Consider the following 19577-nt stretch of genomic DNA (forward strand, 5'->3'; position numbering starts at 1 on the left):
TTCGTGATGGCACTCTTCTTAACCATTTGGTTTCTGATGAGTCATTCCCAGTTCAAACCAACTACAGCATTTCCACTAAGCATGAATGATCCTCGCCTGTCAGTCACCCTGAGCATCTTGTACAAGATTCAATGAAACTTTTCACTCTACTGTGTATTCAGAACCAAAATGTCCAATTCCAGCTGGAAATTGGGGCTTCTATCACATTGATCAATAGGTGCACATTTGAAAAGCTCAGTTCCCCACAGCTTGAATCTCCAACACAGACTCTTGCCATGTACAATAGAGATTGTATTGCCATCCTTTGCATGTGTTTTCTACAGATGCAGTACACATCTACAATTATGGCAATTCCAGTTGTAGTGCTTCACTCTTATTCCAGTCCTAACATTTTCAGCCTCAATGCTTTTCACATCTTCAGCTTCCAAATCTTGGATAATGTGGCAATGATCAACTCCCACGGGCCCTACAACATAATCACAAAGCTCTGTGACAGATACTTCACCTTTTTGAGGACTTGTTTGTTAGGTCCAAAGACTTTTCTGCCCACATGACCTTGAAAAATACTGCCCAACCGTGATTTGTCAAAGCATAAGATATCCCCTACGTCACTCAGAATGAAGTTGCAACAGAGTTGAGAGATATGGAAACCTGGGGGTTTTCATGGTCATCTGACAGTCTGTCATGGATTTGCACCTTCTCCCTCACCCCAAACAGTTATGGACATATTACAAGGGGGAGTGTTCCTCTGGAAGGTCAGTCTCAAGGAACCTATCTGTGCTTCCCACTGGATAACATGATGAAGTCCTTCCTTATCATAAACACTCACATTTGGCTGTTCCAATATCAGCATCTAATCTTTGGCAGTGCTTCTGTTCTGGCCAGCTTCCACTTGTTCCTAGAGTAACTGACATTTAAGGTTCCTTCCTGCACTAATTATCTGGGCGACATCTTCATCTCTGGCAGTACTCCAGAGGAGCACCTTCGGAACCTGGAATGCCTCTTCCAAACCCTCATCGTTGCAGGACTCTGATGCAACCAGAAGAAATGCAAAATTTTTATTACCAAAATCGAATGCCTCAGTCAAGTCATCGACTTAGATGGTGTTCCCTCTTCCGCCAAATAGTTGGACACTATTCGGAAGCTCCCTTCTCAAAACATTCTCACCAAATTCCAGGCTGTCCTCAGCAAGATCTCATATTATCTGCATTTCATCCCTAATGCTACTCATATTGCAGGCCCTTTACATGCCCATAGATGGAAAAGTGTTCCCTTCATCTGGTTGCTTCAGCAAGAAACAACTTTCTAGACATTAAAAATGTCTTCCATAGCAACAGATGCCTGATCCACTTGGATCCTGCAAAACCTGTTATCCTTGTGGTGGGTGCCTCCTCCTATGGCATTAGTGTGGCGCCATCCCACAAAGGTGGCGCCACAGACCACCCAATTTCTCTCACATTGAAACTGATTAACAATGCTTAGTGAACTAATGTCAACTAGAGGCCTTTCCAGTCATCTATGGCATTTCCAAGTTTCATCAGTAGGGAAATTTTTTCTGCTAACAGATCACAAGCCTCTCACCAGTTTATTCTGGTTTATTCCAGCCACTCAAACCCCTGCCTGTCCAGATGGAGCATAAACTCCAACATTGGGCGCTTACTATAGCCAAATATAAGTATGAAATTCACTATAACACCATGGCATACCACGCCAACGTGGATACTTTATCTCATCTTCCTGTCAGATCAGATGTGGAATTTGATTCTTCTGAGGATGCTTGCTTTCACATTGACCACATTGATAAACCACAGTACTTACCTCTCTAACTGACAACCAATGAATCCCACAACCACGCAGCAGGATGGTACCCTCCACCCTGACTTATTCAGTCAGGCTGGCCTGAGGATAGGAAGTGGTTTCCCAATGAGTCTTTTCAGTGTTTGCTTCGCCAGTGGGACACTTTTTTGGTCCAAAATGGAATTGTGCTCTTAAACACACCAAGTGAATAGACCCATGAGCTGATCCCAGCATCACTGCTGCAGCAGGTGTTACTTTGTAAAGGGCATTGGGGCATTATCTGTATGAAGCAATTGGCCAGGTGGTATTGTACATGGCTGGGGATGGACAAAACCATTGAACATGTGATCATGCATTGCAATCAATGTGCTGAGAATCTGCCTAATCATTACCAACAGCTTTGACTGACCCCCACTGCTTGCCCTCTGGTGGTGAATTCACATCGAATTCGAAGGGCCATTTGGGGGCTTGCAATGGCTTATCGTAGTACATGTTGTTTGCTAATTTCTTTTTGTGGTACCTATGAATTCCACAAAGTTGACCAGCACGATTCAAGCTCTAGCAACAATATTCTACCAAAAAGGATTACCAGCTACTATTGTGGCTGATAATGGTCCGAAATTGACTGCATCAGCATTAGTGTCTTTCTGTAAGGCCAACGGCATCACCCACATGAGATCAACACCCATCTCACCACAATCTAACAGTGAGGCACAACAATTCGTGTGTACCTTCAAGGTGCAGCTGTTGAAATTATGGCTGTTCCACTCCAAGAAAAATGCTCTGCCCCTGTCCTTCTCAGCATATTGTATGACACCTCAAATGTATGATGCCTCAGAGAGATAAGTCACTGGCTGAATTTCTTCATGGCAGTACTTACTGGACTGTGCTACATCTTCTCCAACCTCCTCGATCCGCAGGCACTCCTCTATCTCCTTGAAAATTCCAGGCCAATGCCAAGGTGTATTTCAGGATCTTTAACAGTGGCCATTTGTGGGAAACTGGCATTATAATCAAACTCATTAGCAGAGCGACCTATGTTATTCAGGGTGGGTTGGGACGCCATCATAACAGACACGAGAGTCAGCTGCACACACACACTATTCATTATCCTGCTACAGTCCTTTCTGTTCCAGAGAATGTTCAAGCAGACAGTTTCTCACCTGGCAATTATCCATAGTGGGTTTTGTACCAGCTGCCCAGTGGTACTGGCAGGGTTTCCACATCACTGTTGCTGCAACTGCAGGCATCAGAGCCTCAGTCGCCTCAGCCACAAGGGCTGCACCCTCTGCTGCAACAGCCCCAATCGCCACAGGCCCTGACATTGCAGTCTCCGCCACCACAGTCTGTGTCACTGCCACGTCTGAGTCACCAGCACGGACATTGCTCCTCCTGTTTTCCCAGCCGTGGCCACTGTCCTCTTCGCCATTGTCTGCTGAGACACCTGTGGACTGGATTCACCTGTGCCATAGTGGGGATTGCTCACATGAGGACAGGTAGGAGGCACATATTCCCTCTGCTATATCTTCTGGTTTTTCTGGGGGCCTGTGCAATGAATGCTGGAATGCAGGTCAGCCATGTCTAGATCCAGCTTCTGGTCTGACATCACCACCCTACCTCTGGCCCGGACCTCCCCATCGTCACTGTGGCCTGTCACAGTAACCATCATGGTGAGGCATTTTTTGGGGGGAAGAGGGTGGTATCATCAGTGCCTACAGCAAGGTGCATGCTGCAATGCACTGCTTTGTCACACGTCACACAGTCTATGCCCAGCAGTTCCCGGTTCACGCACAGCATACGTGTGTCTCCACGGTATTGTAGCAACACCTGGCCAGTGTGTGCACACGATATAGCTGCACGTCAGGATAGCTCCAGCCAAATTGAGCCTTGCCACTGCGGGCTCACTATCAGAGGGCATATTCCTTCACTGCCAGGGCTTCATAAGTGCATGCACTACCACACTTGGGCAGTCTTGACTTGGGGATAATGCTATTGCTGTTACCATGATGCTGCAACACTCCGATCACCCTCAACTGGACTTCAACTCTGTCTGGAGCTAGACTATTCTGAGATGTCTTCTACTAAGCACTCTCATCACCAGTGTCATCTATGAACTTTGCTAATCGCCGCACCAGTGGCATGCTGGCCCAGTCATAAAGGTTTTGCATGATTCTGTTTTCTGTCTTCATTTGTAAAGGAATAAACTGTGTTGATTTCTCGCACCTTCTGTAAGGTGTTGTACCTCCATTCACGGGTACAACATAAAGTACACAAACTCTATTCGAAAGTCACAATAATTGATTCTATACTTAAAAATCCATCTTTATGTGGCTGCTTTAGGCATTTTTTCAAGATTTATTTTACAGTGATTTAGTTGTGTGTTGTCTTACTGTGCACTTTTTCTTTTCATCTTAAATTGAGAAACCAAGTGAAAATACATTTGATTTCTCAGTTTCAAATGCAAAATATTTTGCTGGTGTTAAGGTACCACATGATTAAATAGCCACAAACACTAGGTATCAACATAAAAACATCTATATTGGAAATTAGATTTTTTTCTTTTCTTTAATCTTGAAACCTTGAAACTTTTTACACCGATTTACTGTTTTTAAGTTATAATACTTATAATATTACACTAATATTTTCTCCGTTTGTTTGTTCTTGACGTGATAAACTCATGATTATAGTATACTTTGCACATTTTAAAGTTCTTATACTCCCACCATCTGCAACCCTGTCACATGGTCAGAAGTTTCAAAGGAGTATCTGATTTTATAAGTACTGGTAACCTACTGCTAATGGCTTAAAGAGTAACAGACATCTTTAAAACATTAACCACTTACACGGAAAAGACATCAAACTAATTATTATATATTATAGTGAGAACTGTATCAGAAGGGCCACAGGAATGATGCAGTTTATGGCCACAAAAAGAAAAATTAATTTCATCAGATACTATCTGTTAAAGTAGAAATGAAGATATTCCTTTTGAAAAGTTGTCAACTGATGTGAAAATCAATACTTACATTCTCCTGGATGATGACTTTGAAACCATATCTCCAAATCCACCTGGCATACCAATCACAGACAGGATAACTTTAAGATTTTTGTTACGAATTTTGAGACCAACAAGAGACTTAATGACCTGAAAAAAAATTTAACATAATATAACAGAAGAGATTGACTATATTAATTACACATTATGTATGGGGGTGGGGGGCAAATGTTTAACTTACAACATACACCAATTAGCCAGAGGATTATGTCTGTCTGCTTAACAGTGTGTTGGTTCATCTCTGAAATGCAATGCAGCAACAGTTCTGTTAGTATGGATTTAACAAGTTATTGGTAAATTTCCTGAGATGTGTGGCACCGGATGCCTACACACAAGTCACACAATTCCTGTAAATTATGGGCCAATCGCTTCTTTTGGGTGCAGAGCTGGCAACCAGTAGTGTCGCAAATGTGTTCCATCAGGTTCATATCATGTGAATTTGATGGCCAAGGCCGGCCGGAGTGGTCGAGCGGTTCTAGGCGCTACAGTCTGGAACCGTGCGATTGCTACGCTCGCAGGTTTGAATCCTGCCTCGGGCATGGATGTGTGTGATGTCCTTAGGTTAGTTAGGTTTACGTAGTACTAAGTTCTAGGGGACTGATGACAGAAGTTAAGTCCCATAGTGCTCAGAGCCATTTGAACCATTTGATGGCCAAGACACCAACGTGAGTTCACTATACACTAAGCACTGTAACGTTATGACAGGGACAGTTATCCTACTGAAAGATGTCATAGCCATCAGAGAAGATGTCAAGCATGTATCAGTACAGGTGATCCATAAAAACATTCACATAGTCCACAACCATCATGGAGCCTGCAATTAGTACCACAGGTCCCATGAAAGCCCAGGTGAATGCCTTCCACAGCATAATACTGCCCCCACGAGATTGTGCCTGTGGCATGGTTCATGTTTCAAGCAGCCATTTCACTGAATGAGTGTGTATCTGGACATGACCATCAGCCTGGTGTAACAAGAAACATGATTCATTCAACTAAGTGACATGTGTTAAATAATCCACACTCTAATCTTGAAGATCCCATGTCCACTACAATCATAATTGACGTTTTCATTGATTCAACATGGGAACATGCAGAGGTCATCTGCTTCAGTCTCTCCCATGTTCAACAACGTTTGCTGAATGGTGTGCTTTTAAAAACTTGTGCTGCCCCATCATTGTCCTGCATCATCAGATCTGTCACAGATAACTGTCTGTCTTGTTTTACACAGCTGGCAAGCCTCCAACCTCCATGTTCTGTGATGTGGCATGTACATTCAACACTTTGTCACCTACTTGTGGCTTCACCACCATTCAATCACATTCCATAGATGATCATTACAGTAGCATACACACAGATGATGACCAACATCACTGTTGCCAAGGTGCTTGTTCCCAAGTGGTGGGCCATAACAATCTGCCCTTTCTCAAAGTCCCTTATGTCAGTGGATTTCCAAATTTGTGGGCCAAATTGTCACTAAAATGATTCCCCATTCATAATTGCTCCAAATATATATTTTGCTTACTGCATTGTGTGCCCACAACACCATCAGATGGCATTCAATCTTGTGGTGGCCAGTAGTCATAATGCTTTGGCTTATAATTGCATATTGTTTAAATTTTTTGATTTTCAACAACAAGGATTTAAAATGGGTCAAACATTCTATCAAAATTCAATTAAATTTTCCAGGCAGGCCATATAAATTAAAAGGCTTACCCTCAGTTTTGAGAAATTCTCAGCAGAGAAGGTTACATATTTCAGACTTGATTGTCATTGATCAGAACAATGAACCTGGTTAAGATAACAGTTCCTCTTGCTCAGTTTACAAATAAAATTTTGTAGGTTTTAGTCAAAACTGCAAGATGACCATGATAAATCTAACACAAAGCTAGAATTTGTATGTTGGGAATGAAACCCACCCCTAACACAAGCTTTGTGACTGGCTTGGGAAAAATCCTTGGATGTTTCTGGAAACAAACATTTTTAAAAGTGAAATACTGGTAACTAATGCATGGTTAATGGAAAAAATGCTTGAACAGAAATAAAAAGGAGTAAAAGAATATACATAGACATAGAACTGGTTTTCTGCATCATAAGGAATAATGAAAGTATACAGTTGTCATAGTAGCAGTGGTAGCAGTAGTAAGCAGTAGTAGTAAGTTACAAAATCAGTTTTAGTGAAATGTTTCTTTCTAGTTTTTATAATGTCTTACATTAGAATAAGCAAGCTGCAATAACTTTAATAATTGCATATTTCACAATAAAACCAGACTCTACAAATCAACACAGAAGAACCACTAAAACGTGACCCAATTGTAAAATAGTTGATCAACACCACCACTTACAAATTTCAATGGTAAACAAAATGTAAGGCTAAGAATGTCTTCTCTTCAATATTTTATTAGTGAGCAATTAAATCCAAAACCTCTAAAAATTTATTGAGCACAGACCATGAATAATCAAACTTGTGATAGCATTATAGAAATTATTTCAATTGCTTTTATTTCTATTTCACTGCTATCAACATTACCCTACAAAGATAAAGCCAACTTTTAAAATTTGTTTGATAGCTTTCAATAATCAGAGATGAAGATTTTTGGCTTGTATGCTTGTAAGCACTACAAGAACATTTATGGAGTTACTGTGGCAAAAACCACTTCAAGTGAGGTTTTGTTTTGGGCTCTCCTATTCTCTTCAGTTTCTTTTTATTTCTCTTCTGATGTTGACAATGGTAGGATTTTATCGGCTGCTACAAACACTCTCTTTCTCTCTCTCTCTCTCTCTCTCTCTCTCTCTCTCTCTCTCTCCCCCCTCTAACACTATAACAACAAGTGATTTGTCAGATTTGTTAGTTACAAGCATACAACAAAAATGAGAAAGATATACAGTAACACAGCAGAAAATATTGGTAACTAAAAGAGGTTTGCCACCAACAGTTGGAACCTGCTGACAAAAAGCTTAGGCTTCTGCCCTCTAGTTAAAATAGAAAAGGCACTCAGTGGACACAGGGAACACAGAGATTCATACATCACAAACATCGCACACTGAGGGTTCCTCCAGCCAGAGTATGAAGCGGTACATTAATGAACAGTGGCCTTCAGATGAGACACACTGTTTAATTCTCAGAATCACAGTGAGGAGACTCTCAAGAGGGTTGAAGACATCAGAAAAACGAACGCATAATATGTACTTACAAAATAATTAATATTTAAATGCTCCTTCCACAGCTTTATAATGAGATTATCCTCAAGGATGTGGGAAAATCAAAAAAAGTATATATTTCTTTATTTATACATTAACTAAAAAGCCTACCACAAATATTTAAAAGCATATATACTGAAGAGTGGATGATTTAGATTTGTGTTGAAGTGATGTTATTCATTCAGAGAGAGTAGTGTGATGGAACACCATGGCCAAACAGTTGGTTTTTCTGTCCCTTACTATGAGCTCCTCCTTTTCCCCCCAACTGTGTACCTCTCTGATTTAACACTACGATGAGAGCCTCCTGCAGAACAGGATACTGTATTCCCAAACTGCCTCCTTACCTGCTATGTCTGCAGGCTCTTTTTCCATACTCCTGTATGCCGTGACCAGACAGCTGGTTTTCCTGTCCCTCATTCTACCTGTGGTGGTCATCGACCACCGGAATAGAGCAGAGTGGTATCTCTGTACACTGACACGTTCTTAGTACGCGGGTCTAGGCGCGCGCCTTTGTTCAGTGTGTGTTTACATTTCGACCAGTGAGGCTTGTTTATGTGTGTATATGTGTAATTGTGCAGTTAGAATAAATACAGGTTTCATACAAGTGGTGTTCAGGTTATTACAGCAGCTAAGCGACCTGATTCCCATAGTGGTGATGCCGGACTTTTTCGATACGACCACAGTACGCGCGTTTCTCATCTTTTCTCCTGCCACCGTTATGCACTGATGAACCATCAAGTGATTTGTGACCCAGAGCTCGCCATGAGTTTGCCTACAATTTCATTCATGGAAGAATTGCCGGTAATTCAGCCATCGACGGCTCTGACTACAGTGTTAAACCCTTATGCACAACATAACCCCACTACTACAGTCACTGAGCGAGGTGGCGCAGTGGTTAGACACTGGACTTGCATTCGGAAGGACGACGGTTCAATCCCGCGTCCGGCCATCCTTTTTTAGGTTTTCCGTGATTTCCCTAAATCACTCCAGGCACATGCTGGGATGGTTCCTCTGAAAGGGCATGGCCGACTTCCTTCCTCATCCTTCCCTAATCAGATGAGACCAATGACCACGCTGTCTGGTCTCCTTTCCCAAACCAACCAACCAACCTACTACAGTCCACGCACCGTGGCCCACACATGTTGCAGTGCATCCAAACACATGGCAGTTCCCAGACTTCATACCACAGGTGAAACAAGAACTTCCCTCACCACAGTGCTCAGCAACATCCCGTGTGAATATGTTACATACCAGCCCGACACACGACCAGGTACTTTCGCCCGAAGCACATACCGCTATGTTCCCAATATACCAACAGCATGCGACCACGTTTGCAGCAGCCGCGACGCCCGCGTTTGCTCCTGCGCTGTGTGTGTCATGTGGTCAGAGGCCTAGTTGCACTACAGTACAGACACTCGACCCTACACCAGTTTCCGGGCCTCTGCTACCCCCGCCATGGCCATCTTCCCACAACGCCACAGCAGCCACCTGTAGGGCGGTTTCCAAAGTTGCCACAACTACAGAAGGACAATGCTATATCATGGTTTGCGTTAGTGGACAATATTATGGACATTCACGGAGTGTGGGGAGATGACGCACGCTTCATTTGTTTAATAACCCACCTCCACGACGAACCGGACCTGGTCAGTGACCTATTGCTCTCGCCACCAAGCCAGCACAAATATGCCATCGCAAGAGCTCGCATCATCAAGCGCTTATCGCGCACTCCAGCAGAAGCCATCCACTACATAATTCACGAAGTGCCAATAGGGGACCATATGCTTCACAACTTTGGTGCCATTTAAGGGCCCAGGTGGGCAAGGAGCAACTCCCTGATCTCGCACTCTGGGCGTTGTGGCTTGTGAAAGTACCGCCAAACCTCCAACTACACCTGCTGGCTTACCAAAACGCTGCTCTGGAGGAAAAACTACGACTGGCAGACCAGGCTTATTCCATCATCAAACATCACCAGGTCATGTCCTGTTTTTCCGACACTCTGAATGTTGGCGACACTGCCGTCACGTCTACTACGTTTCACCGGCCGCCCGGCAGAGGCCAGTCGCGCAGCTTGCAGCAACAGCTGATGGAGCCCCCTGGTGGCCAGACGGCTGTACTTGTTACGGTTCCTCGATCGGTTGCCCCGCCCACCTCCACGCGGGCGCAACAGAACACGCCACGTGACGTTGCTGGCTCACAGGCTCAGGCACAACACCCAGCTTACCCACTACGCTGGTATCATATCACGTTCGGCGATGCTGTGTGTTCTTGTCACGCACCCTGCAACTACGCAAACGTGAAGCATGAGTCAGAATAGGCGCCACAGCTTGCACCGGCAGTTTAGTGTGCCAAAAACATTATCGACTGACCACCCCTGCTGCCCACCATGCTGGCAGACTGTACATCCACGACAGGATGAGCACACACTATTTCCTCATGGACACGGGCGGCGATGCTAGCGTCATTCCTAAGTCGAGCGTCCCATTTTCGACATTGGCGCCCGCAGTGCCACTGCGAGCAGCCAACAATTCCGCAATCTGTGTCCACAGTTCAGCCGAACTCCAACTAAATCTCTCGCCTGATTTACGCTGCACCTGGACATTTTGCACTGGGGATGTCGACTGCCCCGTTATTGGTATGGATTTCCGGCATAGCTTCGGGCTCTCGCCAGACCTCGAGGCAGCAGCCCTCCTGCATCACACTTCCGGCAACCGGATACCAGGGATTTTCGCCACCTTCCCCCTGCCCCCTGCCACACACTGTGATACCTTGCCCACTGTGACAGCCGAACGCGCCCATCTCATGACAGAGCTCTCCACCGGCCAGTCGCGCCTGACAACCCAGCGCCTCGAGATCACCGACCTTCGCGCCGAAAACGCGCGCCTGCAACAGCTGATCACCGCCACGTCAGCCGAACTGTTACGCGCACTGGAGGCAGCAGGGGACGCTTCCACACCATGGGGATACACCCACGAGAACTCCACCGAGGCGCAGATACCTCTGCAACGATGCATTTTCCCGCAGGTCAGTGACATTCCTACCTCTAATGTAGTGTGTGTTATCCCACCTAGTCCCAGTGTGGTTCCCCAGGGTGTCCCGCAGGTGATAGGCGCGACTGCTAAGGGTACCTGTCACCGACTGAGCACCACGGAAGGCCCCCCCCCCCCCCCCCCAGTACGCAACAAGACTCAAAGCCTTAATGCCACCAAATTGCATCACGCAAAAACTGCTGTACAGGAGCTGTTAGATTCAGGTATTGTCCGTCCATCCAACAGCAACTGGTCCTCGCCTATCCATCTAGTGCCCAAGAAGGACGGTTCATTTCGTTTGTGTGGCGACTACCGACAGTTAAACGCCAGAACGATTTTAGACAACTACCCTATACCAAACATACAAGATTTCGCCCAACAACTCCATGGTGCACGCGTTTTCAATACACTTGATTGCCGGAAAAAGCGTACCATCAGATCCCCATGTACCAGTACAACATCCCTAAAACAGCAATTATCACGTCTTTTGTACTGTACGAATACTGTTACATGCCGTACGGCTTCAAAAAACGCCGCACAGACTTGGCAACAGTTTATCAAGTCCATCCTTTTCTCACTCCCATACTGTTACGCGTATTTGGACGACATCCTCATTTCATTAACTACCCTCGAGGAATACGAACAGCACCTATCAACAGTTCTTAGTATTCTCGCCGAGAATGGAGTCAAAACCAACGACGATAAATCTCAGTTGCAGTCCGCTAGTGTGACATTTTTGGGCTATACTGTTTCCGCGGAAGAGACTCGCCCCACGTCAGACAGATTCGCCTTTATACGAGACCTCGCCCTGCCCGAGACTTACCGAGACCTACGTCGTTTTTTACGGATGATAAAATTTTTCCGGCGGCACATCCCACACGCCGCATCCCTACAGGCTCCATTGACTGATGCACTCATCGGAAAGAATAGTTCAGGGCTCCGCAAGGTCCCGTGGGGCGACGACATGCAATGCGCGTTCGACGCACTAAAAACGGCACTAGCGAATGCTGTCACGCTCACGCACCCGGTATCTGACGCCCCAATATCAATCACAGCTGACCCAAGCGACGCTGCTATCGGCGCTGTGCTCCTGCAGCAGGTGGCAGGCTCCACACAACCACTACGTTTCTTCTCGCGGAAGTTGGCAGCCTCTCAGCGTAAGTGGTTCACTTTCGACCGAGAACTCTTTGCTATTTACGAGGCAGTTCGGCATTTCCGAGAGGACATTGAGGGTAGGTCAGTGACCATATATATAGACCACAAACCATTGGCGGATGCTGTGAGTAATCACACAACCTCCCCCCCCCCCCCCCCCTCCCCTGCTGATTCAGCTACATGGACCTAATATGTCAATTCACAACAGACGTCCTACATGTCACGGGTTGGTACGATCTCGTTTTCTTGAGACATCGACAACCTAGCTGCCCACCAACAAGCAGATGATGACATTCGACAGTTACTGAATAGCGAGTCCACCTCGCTCTCAATTGAGCCCCGCCGAATTCCAGGTTCGGCCTTACCAGTCCTCTGTGACATCTCCACAGGTACTGACCGCCCCCTAGAACTGTGCCGTAAGTTATTTGCCGCTATCCATGACCTAGCACATCCCAGTATTTGGGGTACCACACGCCTCATAACAGAGCAATTCGTATGGACTGGAGTTAGAGCAGACTGCAAAAACTGGACATGGGCATGCATACCTTGCCAACGCGCTAAGGTCGGTCATCACGCATACTCACCGCTGGGCTCGTTTGAGGTACCAAAAGGCAGGTTCCGTCACGTCCATCTTGACCTGGTCGGACCACTCCCTCCTTCCGAGGGTTTCCGATACATTTTATCTATCATCGACCGTATTAGTCGGTGGGTGGAGGCAATTCCAATAACAGACATTACCGCCGACTCTGTCGCACGGGCCTTCATCGCCTCCTGGATCGCGCAGTTCGGTTGCCCATCTTCGGTCACGACGGACCAAGGATGACAATTTGAAGCTGTGCTCTTTGGCAAATTATGCGATCTATGCGGTGCAAACAAATTGCGTACAACAACCTACCACCCGCAAAGCAATGAGTTGGTCGAGCGCTGGCACTGCACATTAAAAGCAGCGCTGATGTGCCACAACAGATCTTGGTCCAAAGCCCTCCCCTGGGTACTACTAGGTGTCTGTTCAGCTTACAAAGACGATTTGCAAGGCTCCCTAGCGGAATTGTTGTACGGGGAACCCCTCATCCTCCCAGCACAATTTGTCAAGGATTCTGATCCTCCCCCGCAGTCAGAACTTCCGACGCTTATAGCATACGACCGACACTTCACCACGAATGTGCGCCCCCGGCCCCCTCGAGCACACATGGTCCCTCGCGTCTTTGTGCACAAAGACCTACACATTTGCGATAATGTGATGCTGCGTGATGATACGGTATGGCCCGCACTACACCCGCCCTACTTGGGCCCACACAAAGTGATAAGCTGCTCGCCGCAGACCTTTGACATTCTGTGCAACGGTAGAATACAAACAATGTCTGTCTCGGGCCTTAAACCAGCTTGGCATGTCAACGACAAGGCAACTTCAGAATACAACTTCCACCCTGACCACACTCTCGTGCCACCTTCCATCTCTAATAACTCAAACGTGCCAAATCTCCCCTCCGATAGCTGTGGCACAGGTGACGATGCGTGTGATGATACGTGTGACACCAGTGGTTCGTGTTCTCCCCCCAGCTCAGAGGCTGCAGGAAAGGTCACGTGTGAAGGTTTCACCCCTCCCTCCCCTCACCTTAGTGTTTCCGTTGACCAGCCGATGCATACCGACGACGCCAGCGTTGCTGTTTTCCACGTCGATGTGTCACCTTTTCCAGTCGAGGACCTGTCTTTCCAGCTACGAGATGAGACACTGTTTGTCCTGCACATTCCCCCCTGCACATTGGACAATTCAGCCACCCATATTACACTCCTACACACGTTTGATCCCAGTTTCCCCGTTTCGGCTGCCCGCTACGCCCATCAGCATGGCACCATGACTTCATCACAATGGACCGATCACCATGCCAACATACATCACCTCCTCTCACTGTGCTCCGCACTGGAATGGGGCAGGGGGCTCTGTGGCAGTCATCGACCACCAGAATAGAGCAGAGTGGTATCTCTGCGCACTGACACGCTTTTAGGACACGGGTCTTGGCGCGTGCCTTTGTTCAGTGTGTGTTTACGTTTTGACCGGTGATGCTCGTGAGGCTTGTTTATGTGTGTATATGTATAATTGTGCAGTTAGAATAAATACAAGTTTCATACAAGTGGTGTTCAGGTTGTTACGACAGCTAAGCAACCTGATTTCCATATACCCATTCCTCATCTCAAAGTTGCAAGTCTTTCTGATTATAAAGCAGAATGTGGGTCCCAGGGGAATGGCACACAGTGTTCCCTGTATGCATCATTAGCTGCTGTGTCTCTGGTCTTATTTTCATGAATTCCTGCATACCACAGCCATGTCTAATAAATTACAAGAAAAAGACAAAAATTACCTGTAGTGTGCAATGAAGTCAAATACAATTATTACATAAAATGTGGCTAACTCAACTTGTGGGCCTCTTTAAGCCACAACTGATCATTGTGTCGCTTTTTTTGTAGCTTGCACAAAATTTTAATAAAAAGCAGTTTTGTTATTGACCAATTAATTAACCCTGAATTTCTTTAATAATACTAATTTTGAACTACCATTTGAATATGTGAGGATGAAGGTTTGGCATAGGTCATTACAGAGGTGCTTTCATACTACACTAAACTCTTGCTAATGTGGCCATCAGTAGTGTGGCCTCTTAGTGATATGGCCCACATCCAGCCTATAGTCACTCCTGCAGAAATGATGTTCAGAACAATGTATCATCATGTGCAACAATGTTGTAAGTTAATCGCAATGTTAAACAATGCTATACATATTTAAAATTCTGGCTTTCTTTACAGTTTACTAACACAGCTTCTAAAACAGAATGCCAGATCAAACACTTTCAGTCATCTAAATTTTCCAATTGTTATTTTATTGGGCTATAAGTTTTGGTGATATATTATGCCATCTTCAGGCCCCCTGATCAACACATAGGAAGATCCCAACCTTGGTTCCAGTGAAAATAGGGGCCAGAATTTGAAGACCGGTATCTGTGGATTTTTATTTGAGACAGCAATCATTTCAAACATAACATGCAGGACTCCTGTGCAGGCAACTATTTATGACATCAAAAAGAAAGAAGATGTTATTTGGCAATACTCAACCCAACAGGAGAGTGTGTTGCGAAAACAGAATGTTAGAAAGATTGAGAATGAAGAACTTGATGTAGCTGTTTGTAGAGGATTTATACAACAGCATAATAGAGGAATTCCAGTAAGTGGCCCAATAATAAACAAAAAACAGCAATTGCATTTAACAAACAACTAGGCAGCAGTAACTTCTTTGCAGCAACTGAGGGTCAGCTATCAAATTGGAAAAAAATGGCATGATGTGCAGCAGCTGTCAGTCACTGGAGAAAGTCACTTAGCTAATGAAAAAATGTAGAAGAGTTTGTAAATAAGTTATGAAAGATAGAGGAAGAAGACTGAACTGCTGATGCATTATACTGCTGATGCATTATACAATGCTGATGAAATCAGTCTCTTTTAAAAGATGCTTTCTTCAAAAATATTATCTGCCAATGATGAGAAGAAAGCACATGGGTACAAACAACAGAAACAACACATAACATTAACAACATGTTGTAATGCAAATGGGAGTCATAAACTACTGCTCATGGTGACTGGGGAAACCAACATTCACATTGTTTTTAACACAGTGACTACCAGTGCAATATTGTGCTCAGAAGCAATCATGGATCGACAGAGAAATATTCTCTTGGTTGTTCCACAGAACATTTGCACCAGCTGTGAGGAAGAGTTGAAGAAAAAAAAGCTTCCACTGCAAGCTGTTCTTATAATTAACGTTGCTCTCGGTCATCTTTCTGAAGTGACCCTAAAGTCCAGTGATATACAAGCATTCTTTCTTTCACTCAATCTGACAACCCTGATTTAGCCCATGGACCAGGGAATTCTGGAATCAATTAAATGTCATTATAAACATGCACTTCTTAGCTCTTTGCTTAATTAATGTGAAAACAACTCTACAAAGGCCATGTTGAGGGGTGGAAAGCAACCAACTTATGTGGTGATGTTTTCTAAACAGCAGCAGCATGGGATAAGATGGAGAATGCTACCATAATGAAGAGGTGGAGAAAAGTGTGGCCATCCACTGATGCAGAGATGGAGCCAGTACCGAGTGACACCATTGAGCCAGTCAATTCAGAATCATGAACTGTAGACACGTTTTACCCATAATATTCTAAAAGCTGCAAGGATGAGGAAAAATTGATGACAAATATATTGATAACTGACAGAATGGACAGAGTATTTACCATAATGGCAGTACTCAAATCTGACATTCCCTGCAAGAAATCATTTCGCTGAGGAACTGTAAGAGTACTGAAAAACTGTAATTCTGTCTGGTGACAAAGACAAAGCTCTGGACATAATTCAGCAAATGAGCTATAAACTAGAAAATGTAGGACCTAAAGAATATCAGTACTTCAGACAGATAGTATCAGTTACACTAACACAATTGAGAAGATACTGAAGATTCTTCTCAATACTTCTTGCCTGTAATAGAAACTACAAAGAATTTCGATTAGCAGTTCCACTGGAGATGAGTAGTCAGGAATATCATTACACACACCTATCAGATGGCAAAATATCTCAAAGAAAGATCAGCAATATAAGGGGAGATGCAAATGCAAAAACTGGAATTCCACTGTCTCAGTGAATTGTAGCTCTTGGAAACAGCTCTGATGTTGTATTTCCAATTAAAAGTTAACACTTTGGATACAGAATTAGGGAAAATTTTCACAAACTTTACAGAGGTCTTCTGCCAAAGCAATTTATCAACTTTTCTGTTTGATGAAAAACATTATGAACAAAATTTTGGAGTGCCAATGGGCTGACTGTTGCTACTAGAACTGACACATGTAAAATCAATGAAATTTACCAACCCATAGGTGACATGTTTGTGATATGGATGTGTGGGACATAAACATTTTTCAGACCACCTTCACTTGATATCTCTCAGTATAAGAATCATAATGAAACTATAAATATGTTGCCCAGCTTTCCTCAATGTTAAGATGGTTAAGACGAAAGCAGATGAGACCCTTTGTAATAGTATATAAATGACACTGATATCTCCTGACCTTTATCTCTACATCTGAGGCCACTGTCATCTCTGATACAGAAATAAGGTTGGTGAATGGGTACAATTTTAATGCTGGCAAGAAGGAAAAGTCTCTCTCAAGAACTAAAATTTTAAAGGATTGGCTACTCAGACTGACAAGCTGTATGTGTACTGCAACAAAAATCAATAAATCATATGGAAGAAATTGAGATCCACAAAAAAGATCATGAACTGCACTACGTCAGTGCAATAACAGCAAAAAATAATATTTTCATAAGTTAACATGGAGTGCTTAGCACAATCATTGACAGAACTAAAAGGCTTACTCTGTAAATTTAAAGAAAGCCTACAAGGAGTAAACGAAAGCAGCAAAAGACTGTTTTCAGGTAAAAAAACTGCACTTTTTTATCAGCGAGATCCCAATTTTGAGTGGTCAACTTTTACTGATGTTTTGCCAGTGAGTAGATTCCAACCATTAAGTGCTACTCTAGAAAAATCTGCAAATTTACCCATTTCAAGCTTCTTGATATGACTCAAAATTTTTACAGTCACCACATCTGCACACACAAGTCAACTAATTCCCGTAAATTATGGGGAGGGAGATGATAGGCTCTGATGCCACTTTAAATCACATCCCAGATATGTTCGATCAGCTTCAGATGTGGCGAGTATTGGCCCAGCACATCAATTGGAACTTGCCACTATGTTCCTCAAACCACTCCACCACACTCCTAGCCTTGTGACATGGTGCATTACCTCAACGAAAAATGCCACTGCCTTCAGGAAACAGGATTGTCATGAAGGTGTGTAAGTGGTATGACACTCCCTGGCCATCATGGAACCTTACACTAGCTCCACAGGACCCATGGATGTCCACGTGAATGTTCCTCAGAGCATAATGGAGCTGCCGCCAGCTTGTCTCTAGCCCACAGTACAGGTATCAAGGAGCTATTACCCTGGAAGATGACAGATTCACACCCTCCCATTGGCATTATAAAGAAGGTATTGGGATTCATCAGACCGTGCAACACTCTGCCACTGCAGCAATGTTAAATGCCAATGATCACATGCCCATTTCAGTCATAGTTGCAAATGTTGTTGTGTTAACATTGGAACATGCATGCAGCGTTGGCTGCTGAGGCCCATAATTAGGAGTGTTCAATGCACTGTGTGTTCAGGCACACTTGTACCTTGCCCAGCATGAAAGTCTAATGGTAGTTCTACCACAGTTTGCCACCTGTCCTGTTTTATCAGTCTGCCCAGCCTACGACATTCAACATCAGTTATGAGGGGTGGCCACCCAACCACACATCATCTGAAAGTAGTTTCACCTTGATTTTGCCACATGTTGAAGACACTCTGTGATGAAGCAAGGTGGGATATTTTTACTTACCCTCTTGTTCTGCCATCTGCCTCCTTAAAATACATTTTCTTTACTTTTAACTATTTGCCATTAACATACGTGAATGTAATCTGCATTTTCATAAAAGAGAAAGGTTGGCCCTCAGTTTTAAAGAATATAACACCAGAGCTAGTTTTGTGATTAGTTTTATGTATGTATTTGATTTTCTAATTTATTTTGACTATTCCTAATTAGTATCTTTTATTATAGTGTGAAATCAGTAATTGTTTCATAGCTTAAGTTCTATTGTTGACATAAACAAATATAGATTCTGTATTAATTATAAACATTTGAAAGACGAAATAATGGTAATCTTAAATTGTCTATTTCGCTCTATTCGAAAACATGTTAGCGAAGCCAGCATTTCATCAATTCAAAAGTAATTAACAGTTTTTGCAAAAGTATTGCTTTTGTAACTATACATGTTAATTTCATCATTTAATCAACTAATTCGGCCTAACTCTTGTAGTAGAAGAAACTGTTAAAAAGAACCAATTTCTTTATGTATTCAGTTAATTTAATGAGTTAAGTTTTAGTTGTTATTTCTGTACATTTAACTCTGAGCAATGTGTAGTTTCAGTACCTATTATTGTGAGGATATATAAGGGCCACATTTCTGGTCACAAAACAGTCAGTCCACAGCCGAGTTTCAGATGAGGAGCCAGTGTTGGTTAGAATGACAACGATGCATCGACTTAACAGTGAAATAAGTGTTACACCAATAGGCCATGTGTAAAAACAATGACATTGTCTGTTTCCATATGTACCTGTTTATTCTTCAAGAACTGTGAACATTGTGGTTATGTTTTTACTGCTCATAGATGTTCAACAGCAAACTATTGTAGCAGTATGTGGATGTTC

At 43.8% G+C, this 19577-nt stretch overlaps 1 protein-coding gene across 7 annotated transcripts in view; it reads right to left on the reverse strand.

Annotated features, from left to right (window-relative positions):
• LOC124721481 (acidic mammalian chitinase-like) overlaps window positions 1–19577 on the reverse strand; it is a 205804-nt gene that overhangs the window by 130491 nt on the left and 55736 nt on the right. For all 7 annotated transcript variants that reach the window (XR_007006338.1, XM_047246484.1, XM_047246485.1 and 4 more), the window contains one exon: window positions 4824–4942. Coding sequence is in view for 6 of the 7 variants with exons in the window: in XM_047246484.1 (XP_047102440.1) it covers window positions 4824–4942 (119 nt within the window). In the remaining variant the exon portion in view is untranslated. The remainder of the gene's footprint in view (window positions 1–4823; window positions 4943–19577) is intronic.

The sequence above is a fragment of the Schistocerca piceifrons genome, chromosome X (genome assembly GCF_021461385.2).
Source record: "Schistocerca piceifrons isolate TAMUIC-IGC-003096 chromosome X, iqSchPice1.1, whole genome shotgun sequence".
Classification (NCBI taxonomy): domain Eukaryota; kingdom Metazoa; phylum Arthropoda; class Insecta; order Orthoptera; family Acrididae; genus Schistocerca; species Schistocerca piceifrons.